The 9960-nt window shown below is 33.7% G+C and overlaps 1 protein-coding gene across 2 annotated transcripts; it reads right to left on the bottom strand.

Moving 5' to 3' along the window:
• Positions 1 to 4622: 4622 nt before the first annotated feature.
• LOC122600000 (uncharacterized protein At2g34160-like) lies at positions 4623 to 7575 on the bottom strand. 2 transcript variants are annotated; one of them, XM_043772629.1, is made up of 5 exons: positions 7358 to 7575; positions 7222 to 7255; positions 6272 to 6334; positions 6100 to 6164; positions 4623 to 4903 (listed from the first exon to the last, which is right to left on the bottom strand). In XM_043772629.1, the coding sequence occupies exons 1-5, from the start codon at positions 7472 to 7474 to the stop codon at positions 4808 to 4810; spliced, it is 375 nt and encodes a 124-aa protein (XP_043628564.1). In that variant the 5' UTR covers positions 7475 to 7575; the 3' UTR covers positions 4623 to 4807. The 2 variants fall into 2 exon arrangements, with proteins under 2 accessions (XP_043628564.1, XP_043628563.1); XM_043772628.1 differs by having other exon boundaries at positions 7222 to 7270; positions 7358 to 7572.
• Positions 7576 to 9960: the final 2385 nt, after the last annotated feature.

The raw sequence follows: 9960 nt of genomic DNA, 5'->3' as shown, positions 1-9960 counted from the left end.
TGATTCCTTCAATTGGATGTTACTGATGCAAAAGCCCCTTGAATTGAATGTTAGCTTTTTCTTGCAATTACTGACTGTGATTTAAGGCTGGCCGACAAGAAGATATTGTGTGGCCTTCAGGAGACTTTAGTATACACAACCGATTCTTTTATACATGATTCTTTGGAGCAAAGCGGATGTTAATTGTAAACCAGCCAGATCACGGAAGTCACATCAATGAGCATCATTTTCTTCATCCCACCATGGCCACACAACTTTTAGCCAGTGTTGTGAAACTCGACCGAAACACCCAGATACAGCCGAATCGGATCGTGTATCGGCTAACTGGTGATACGAGTTGTTGGGTTATTGTTGTCTATGGCCCACATAAAGCTACAACAGATTCTAAAGGCAGGAGGCCTTGTTTGCTTAGTCTTGGCAGCTGGCCTCTTTTGTTAGGTCCCTAAACTTGGAAAGCTAGTTTAGTTAAACCCTAATTGTAGCCTATATATATATATGACGGAAACATATATTCAACTTTTACCTCAAAAATCATAGAGCAAACCAAGGTGATTAATATGAGACGAACAAATTCATATATGAATAACGCGGAAAAAATTAAAATAAAGTTCTTGTTCAAGTATGACACTTGCGTTCATGTAATCAAATGCAAATAGATTGACAATGGGTCTTTGTGATTTTTTTCCTTTTTAATCTGGTTTTATCACTTTTATTTTTGTCGTCACGACTCACGAGTTTGTAGGAGAATGGGTTGAATTTGAAATCAGCTAGTTTGAAGGCATTTTACACGTAATGATCTGATATAATTTCATATGAATTTTTGATTTATTAAAAATCTTTTGTGATTTGACACTCATAACCTTGCACCCGTTTTATTTTGTTCCCCCATTTATTAGTTTTTGATAAATTACAGCATTGCCATGGAAGGTACAAGTTGTTTTATGCACGTTAAATATAGTCTTTAGGGTTGTATTTAATATTTCCCTTAATCATTAGGGGTTTGCTAAATACATCCCTTAAGGCTGTGTTTAAGGTGCATAAATTATTTGTACATTTACCATGAAAATCAGGGGGTGGGCTTTTAATATGAAAGGTACAAGTTGTTTTATGCACGTTAAATACAGCCCTTAGGGCTGTATTTAGCATTTCCTTAATCATTATACTCCCTTGATTAGTTAGATCTAATGGTTGCAAATGGTTCTCATGGTTCCTATAAATTTAAGGGTTCTTATTTTAAGCCTCCCCTATATATATATATATATATATATATATATATATATATATACTAGGTCTTTTACCCGCACGATGTGCGGCTAACTAAAATATCGTTAATGGAATATACATAAGAAAAATAATCTAGCTAGATGTGGATATTGATAATTAGTAGAAGTATTTTGTGTTAATTTATACAACCATATCATTCGTTGGCCCTTGTATTTCATATTATGGTTAGCAACAAAACTGGTCAACAAAAACATTAAATAACATGCATTGAGTTTGGCAATGTTTTAAGATACTTTGGAGTTGAAGAGGATTTTAAAAGGCTAGGAATCCTACTGTTTACTCGCACGATATCCGGTAGTTTTAAATAATATTTTTTTATATTTATATACATAATAAATAAATTAAATATTGTCAAAAAATTTATGAAGATGACGTGTAGGATAAATCTTATGTGGCATTGTCTAAAGAGAGGTTAAATTAAGATGGGTGACTTAAAAATCCTAGGATAACTACTCTTTTAATATATATATATATATATATAGGAGAGAGATCAAATAAGAAGGTGTGTTAAGGAGAGAAGGGAGAGAAGGTTATATTAACCAATCAGAGTGTGACACATCGTTTTTAAAAAAAATTGCACGGTGGCATTTTTGTAAATAAATCAAACTTTTGGTCAGCCCGGGTTCTAGGTCAGCTTGGGTGGTCAGCCCAGGTTCTAGGTCAGCTTGGTTGGTCAGCTTGGTCAACCCCAAGCTGACCCAACCCCAAGCTGAACCAACCCAACCCCAACTTGACCCAACCTGACCCTGAACCCAAGCTGATTCAACCTGACACAGACCCGAAGCTGACCCAACGTGACCCAAGCTGACCCAAAACCCATAATCTACATTTGTGTAGATTATGTGTAAATTGTGTCAAGCTAACCCAACCCTAAACTGACCCAACCTGACCAGACCCCAAGCTGATCCAACCTGACCCAGAACCCAAGCTGATGCAACCTGACACAGACCCAAAGCTGACCCAATGTGACCCAAGCTGACCCAAAACCCATAATCTACATTTGTGTAAATTATGTGTAAATTGTGCCAAACTTAACCCAACCTGACCAGACCCCAAGCTGACCCAACCTGACCCAACCCAGAACCTAAGCTGACCCAAAACCCATAATCTACATTTGTGTAGATTAATCTACATTTGTGTAGATTATGTGTAAATTGTGTCAAGCTAACCCAACCCCAAGCTGACCCAACCTGACCAGACCCCAAGCTAAACCAACCTGACCCAAGCTGACCCAACCCAGAACCCAAGCTGACCCAACCCAGAACCCAAGCTGACCCAAAACCCATAATCTACATTTGTGTAGATTGTGTGTCAAGTTGACCTAACCCTGACCCAGACCCCAAACTGACCCAACCCCAAGCTGACCTGACCTAACCTGACCTGACCCCAAGCTAACCCAAACTGACCCAGACCCAACCCCAAGCTAACCCAAGCTGACCTAACCTCACCAGACCCCAAGCTGACCCAATAAGCTGACCCAACCTGATCAAGCTAACCCAAACTAAGCTGATCCAACTGAGGCTGACCCAACCCAAGCTGACCCAACCTACTGAGAGTTGAAGCTAACCAAGCTTCACAAAACTTTAAATTATTTACAAAATTGCCACCGCGCTTTTTTTTTAATTTAGACACATGTCGCGTTCTGATTGGTCAATATGATCTTTTCTCCCTTCTCTCCTTAACACCCCTTCTTCCAGGATCCTCACCCTATATATATATATATATATATATATATAGGGGTGAGATATTTTGAGACCACCTCTTATTTTAGGACCAACTAGGACCATTGATTTTTGTACACCATCATCATCTACTACGATATACAAGACTTTTTTGTAAAAACACTAAGACTTTTCAGCGACGGGCCCACAAAAAAATCATGTTTACATGATTTTTCTGTGGGCCCGTCGCTGGAAAGTCTTAGTGTTTTTACAAAAAAGTCTTGTATATCGTAGTAGATGATGATGGTGGTGTGTAAGTTACGAAAATCAATGGTCCTTTTTTGATTTTTTTTTAGTTGGTCTCAAATTATCTTTCCTATATATATATATATATATATATATATATATATATATATATATATATATATATATATATATCTTTTGTACATGTATTTGTGTGGAAAATCAAAAGGAAAACCTTCCCCCCCCCGGTGGATTAGTTCACACAGTTTAGTGTGAGATACTACGGTCAATCTCTCGTGTCCTTCTTTGTTATTTTCTGGTTATTGTGTGTGTGTGCACGTAATCCTAATACGAGTTTGCCATATTTGGTCTGAAAATCGGTCAGGGTTTCAGACTCGGGTCAACTTGGTCAAGACTCGGCTGTATCGGATCAGGTCAACCAAGATCAAATTTTTTTTTCTTTTTTCTTTTTTAAAGCTTTTATTAATTATGTTATTGTTTCTAGCCAATTATGTTTAAGTTGAAATCATGTTATGTTTAAGTTTGAAATTTTATATCTATTTTTAATTTTTTCTTGCATATAATTTCAAAAACTATTATTTTATGCATAAAAAACCACTATACACCGATCCGATTCCGATTTTTAAAAACTCATATCTCCCCCATCGCCGATCCGCTCCCGATTTTCACAACCTTGCTTTTAGCTAAGTTATCATTCACCCCGACCACCCATTTATTAATATACGCGCATTTGAAAGCAAAAAAAAAAGTGACAAAGATATGGTAAAAACGGTGACTCGTGGGCTTATACATCGACAAGAAAGTATCAAGTTTTTCAGATCATGATTTTGTTTTTAAACTATCAAACTATACAGAATATCTGGTAGTTAATGACATTCTACTTGGTTATTGATTTAAATGAAAGAAAACTTAATCACCATTATCCCAAACAACTATGTTATACTTAAGTTATAAAGGGTAGTTAATTTTGCCGCTTGTCTAGTGGTCTCTAAACTTTATGACGAGAGCTGGATAACCATTCAAAAGCCCAGATTGACAACTACCTATAATCCATCTTATATTATTAACAAAAACAAGAAATTGGTCATCCATAATCAAAATTAGCATCTAATCTAGTTTGCTGTTCAAAAAAAAAAAGTAGCAGAACCTAATTTGCTTGGATAAGACTTGGAGAAGCTTTCAATCTATTTCCGCTTCACCTTCAGGTAGATGTGACCTATTCAACTCATTGGAGATGAAAGTAACCCAAATGAACTTTCTAGTAAATTGATTAGCAATTATTACCACAGGAGACATGGTTAGACGGATATCATAATTGGTGTTCCGAGGACGCCCCCATCAATATGATTCAGACAAAAGAACACACCACTGAGGCAATGGCAGGTTCAAAGCACATGCAGCAATGACCAATTATGAGCACAGAACAGCAAGATCTTGAAATAAAAAAGAAATACTTGTCGCATGCATAACTATGCTAAGAATGTCTCTAACTAAGCATTTGCTCTTAAGACTGCCAGATTCTTCAGGCAACAAACAACAGATGAAAACGAATAAAACAACTGTTTAAGAAACCTGCAAAACATTTCAAAAGTACCCTCTTAGCTTTGCTCTTCAGCTATTGCAAGCTCCCTTTCCTCCTCAGCAGCAGCCATCAGTTCATCAAATTTGTCCGTCTTTCCAAGTAGAATCTCAATCTAAAAAAAAACACAATTTGATGCTGTGACTTTAAGCAACATGCTTTAACATATACGTCACATCCATAACAATTGAGTATATTATTCAATAACTGAGCATGGAGCGATAGAGGTGACAAGATGGCAGGCAGGGTATCAAGTTGAAAAAGGTCAATTCAGTACTTGTCAAGTTAACATGCAAAAGAGTTTTTGTACCTAATCTCATTAAAGTTCGACCTAGGTACAATGATTAATACATACGGCCTCCCGCTGATAATCTAAATCTATAGCTTTTAAAATTATAAATAAATAGCATGTACGCATAAAAACATCTCAACGTTCTGAGTTGTTTCACAGTTGGCTAAAAAATAAAGATTATTAGACCCATTTGAGATAAAAACAACAACCCATTCATGAAGAAACGGTCAAAGTTGCCACCTATTAAGAGTATGTGCTTAACAAGTACCTTATATAGAGAGTATGTGCTTAACAGGTACCTTCTATAACTGCATCTAACTACAGGGAGAAAGGACATTTGCATATGATAATTCCGACAACAATCCTGATGAGGTTCATCTAACTGGCAGGCTTTTTTCTATCATGCTAGAATCCCTCCCTCCGTCCCAAATAAGAAGATATCAATCAAAATTTTACATTAGATGGAAATCTGATGTTCCCACATTAGGGGATGGAAAATATTCATCTTGTTCATTTGGGTATGTGTAAATATTGATAAACAATAGTTATTACTTCCTTCTAGAGGTCTTCAAGCAGATCCTTCATTGGAGGTGGTTGTATTTTAGAGTGATTAGTGATTAACTATTCAAACCATCAAACTTAAGTTTATGTTAAAACAAAACAAACTTTCTTGCAGAAACAAACAACTTTAGACAATAATATGTCATGTTAGATAGCTAAGTTGCTAAATTGGTACCAACATCCCTACATTCATCCAGAATCACCTTTACAAAGCAGATTAATCTTTCTCCTTTTTTGCATATAAAATAGTTTTCAAACAGAAAACCAAGTAATATTAATCCAAAACAAGTTATCGCTATACCAACAAAAACGTTTAAAAAAACTTCAAATAAAGCTTCACCATCATATATGTATCGATCATAAAAAAAGCAACAAAAAGAGCACGTCAAGTTTCTACCACGTGTTATTGTTTAACATGTCTAAAAGGATAGAAACAATATAAGTATATACTAATTTACCTTGGCTTTTTGGATAGGCCTTCCTCTATTTTCATCTTTCATGTCAACAGTAGATGTCATAATCTCTGCATTATTTTCAAAAAACATCATTAATATATAGAATGCATATACGTCAATCATGCAACATCAAAGGAACAGACGCTTCATGAATGACAGTCAATTAAATCCTTACTCTTCTCAACGGCATATCCACTGTTCTTAAGAATCTCTGCAATTGTGACAACAGTGGCAATAGCTGCAAGAATAACCAAAATAACTTATCAACATTATACACATTGTTCAAGTATACATATGTATAGATTACAAAACTCAAAAAGTCGTATGTCAGCATGACTTCATCGGTGCCAAGGAATTTTCAAATAGGAAACAATACTCATCTTTGTGGAAACTCGCATATTTTACCACCATTGCTTTTACGACAAAAATACAACACTGCAATATAATATGGCCTACAAGTAAGTTATCCCGATTCATATTTCATAATTTAATTTTGCTTTCTTTCACCTTCAATTAAGCAATGTAGTTACTACAATTACATTGACATAAAGTTATCCCTAAGACTCTAATTTAACTTTTTATTTTTTTTTGGAACGATCATTGTACTATAACTAGCATTAGGTAGAGGCAGATGGTTACAATTACGTGGGACGAGAGATAGCCAAACTTGGGGGTTCCGATTAATTTAATGTATTAGAAGTTTAGAATAATGTCCGAAGATTTGAAACCGCCGCTCAAATGTCATATACAAATGGGTAAAACGGAGGAAGTTTTCCATATTAAGGATACCCACAAAGGGCAAGTCTTTGACTCGGATGTACACAGGCCTACCCACGACCATTTCCGAACACTTGAAATGTTGACATCCAATAAACAAATACTAATATCTTAACTCGTACTTTCGATATATCTTATATATGTTTGGGACTGCTTATTTTTACAGCAAATTAGCAATAACAAACACACTCTTTTACAACAAATATACACTTTCAAAATAAGCACCCACAGATACATAAATAAATATATTTATTTCACATACATACAATTTTAATAATTAATTAAAAGCATATAAATGAATAAAAATTCTTAAATAAATAATGAAAGTAAATATTAAGAGAAAATTACCCATTCCTAAAGCAGAAAGTTCCACATCATTATGCTGTTGCATATACCTCTGCAATTTAATTAATTATATTCAAACAAATAAATATATATATATATATAAATACAATATAAATACAATATATATATATATAAATACCTTGGCGAGATTGACGTAGAAGAAAAGGGGTTTTTTAGTGTTGGAAACTTGAATGCGATTTCTCTTTTGAGAATCCACGATATTTAAGTTTTGAACCGCCTCTGTTATCTCTTCCATTTTTTTCTTTTTTCTTCTTTTCTGTTTGTATTGTTATGAATGAAAGTGTAAACCCTAAACCTACAAACAAACAAACAAACAAAGTGATTTTAATTTATTTTTTTTTATAATGGTGATTTTTTTATTTTGTATAGGAATGAGTGAAAGGGTCCGCCCTGAAACGAGGCTGATTTCTATCCGAACCGCATATCATTTTAATCTAACTAAAGCTTTTGAGTTTTGACTAGTCAAATCGGATCGGGTTGTTTTTTCTAATTTGGGTCATCCAGGTAAATTAAGTGTTTTTTTTTTTTTTTTACAGTTACCATCTCTATATCTCTATAATTCTCTATCTCAAAGTGCATACGTGGCATGGTTCTTTGTTCGCCACATCATCTTTTTCCTACGTGTCATCTTCATATCGTTTTGCTCTAAAATCTCGACACGCTGCCACATGGACCTAATATATATGTCATCTCATAACTAAGTTGTCAATTTATCTAAGTAATTGTCACGTTATTCATATTAAAAAAATGTTGCATACAAAAGTCGAACCCGCGTGGATCGTGATTCGTGAATAAGTAAAACACTTATACTATTTGGTCTACAATGATGATTGTTTAATTTCTTTCGACCCACAATACTTATTCTTCAATGTAGGTAACACCGCATACTTGCTTCTTTCGATTGGTTGAATTTATGAATATATATCTTCACTCAAGCAAATAATGAAACCGAACTTAGAAGCTAAAAATTTCTTCATTTTTATACTATGAAAGGTATACTAACAAATATAAATATATCATGATTTAAGGCAGTCTTTGATGTTTGAAGACATTTTTTTTCACTTAATTTATATTCACATTTTGTTTCAGTTGATTTATTATTAAATAAAATCTATTGGTTATTTTGGTTCCTAACCATTGGAATGAAAAAAGAACAAACAAAGCAAGTTAAATGAAAAAATAATTATTTGATTTTGCGAATAACTTGGTCAGTGAGAAAAAAAAAAAAACTTTTGTATTTTATTTGATTGAACAGATGAATGGACAAGTTCAGAGTTTGACTTTTGTGTTTTTATTGCATATTTTAACACATGTAGTTTAACTTGCATTTTCTTATTTTGTTTCAATGCATTGAAGTAGTACGTAGAATCCAGGATAGGAGTACACGCGGAGGCGGATCCAGGAATTTGTTTAAGTGGGGGCAAAAAAAATTTACTAGATGATTGACAATCCTTATTAAAGCCATTAAACATGAGCGGAAAAAAAATACAACGAATAGCTTCTAAATAACATCAGAACTGCCTCGAAACAGACAAAATTTCGGAAAAAAAAACAATAAACACCTATAATATAGCAGCAAAACAATCAATTTACTGAAATAAATAAAAACTTCCAAATAGGCAATTTACTAGAAAAAAAACTACGACAAACAACAATGGTGCAACAAAAAAAGCATAGAAACTAACATTAAACAAAAAAAAAACTAACTAAAATCATTTATATACTACAAACAAACAGTTTTTTGGTTAAAGAAAAAAAATTAAGAATTTAGAAACAAACAATCCGATACATCCTTTAAAATAAAACAGGGGATCTTTTTATTTATTTATTATTTTTTTTCTACATTACATAAATTGCTACTAATGATAAAAAAAAATCAACAATTTAGACATTTAGTCATATAACTTATTGCAACTTTGCAAGTACTTAGGGTTATTGCAACTTTGCAAGTACTTAGGGTCATACTTTTAACAAAGTAACTTGAATATTAAGGTTTAGAAAATTGTAAGTTCTGTTAGGAATTCCGTTGATCATATTTAAAATTGAGTTTGTATAATGGACAAGTGAGGAGCTACAACATAATGGAGCAAAGAAGGAGAAAATGATTTGATTGCCTTTGTTATATTTGTTGAAATATTGATGATACTAATACTAATGTTCCGTGTTTCTGTTATATTTTCACACCATGTACAATCAACTTTTAATTGTGTAGATTATTATAATTGAAGGAGTGGGATGAGGGCATTACAAAATTGAGTTGGGGGCATTCTACTAGCATTTGGGCTTTCACTAAAAATTTAACATTGACAAATCTAATTTATTTGGACTCCATAGGGGGCATTACCCCCCCCCCCCCCCGTTTGCCAACACTATACATACGCCCCTGAGTACACGTGTAAGAGTTCGAGTATTGAATTCTTAGTGACAATATGCAATTAGTACAGATATATTCTCTGCTTGAATCTATTACAACATTTATTTTATGATATATATTCATTCATCTAAATTCTTACGGCATAATTTATGAAGAATCAACAAGAAATAAATAAACGTGCAACGCACGGGACTAACCTAGTTTACCAATAAAGTCAGATTATTTGAGCTAATATAATGATAAAAGACCAAGTTTAGCATGTAACTTCATTCCAAAAAAAAAAAATACAGATATGATGTGCGAAATCTAGCTTTAAATTTATAAACACGATTTACCGAAAGACTGAC

This window comes from Erigeron canadensis, chromosome 5, assembly GCF_010389155.1.
Source record: "Erigeron canadensis isolate Cc75 chromosome 5, C_canadensis_v1, whole genome shotgun sequence".
NCBI classification, from domain to species: Eukaryota; Viridiplantae; Streptophyta; class Magnoliopsida; order Asterales; family Asteraceae; genus Erigeron; species Erigeron canadensis.
Note: the sequence above shows the minus strand (reverse complement) of the source record. Positions and strands in the feature narration are given on the sequence as shown.

Coding starts and splice junctions, on each gene's coding strand:
- LOC122600000 (XM_043772628.1), bottom strand. CDS start 7,474: ATGGAAGAGATAACAGAGGCGGTTCAAAACTTAAATATCGTGGATTCT. Junction 6,335..7,221: donor ACTTTCTGCTTTAGGAATGG/GTAATTTTCTCT, acceptor TTATTCTTGCAG/CTATTGCCACTGTTGTCACA. Junction 4,904..6,099: donor GGCCTATCCAAAAAGCCAAG/GTAAATTAGTAT, acceptor GTTTTTTTTTAG/ATTGAGATTCTACTTGGAAA.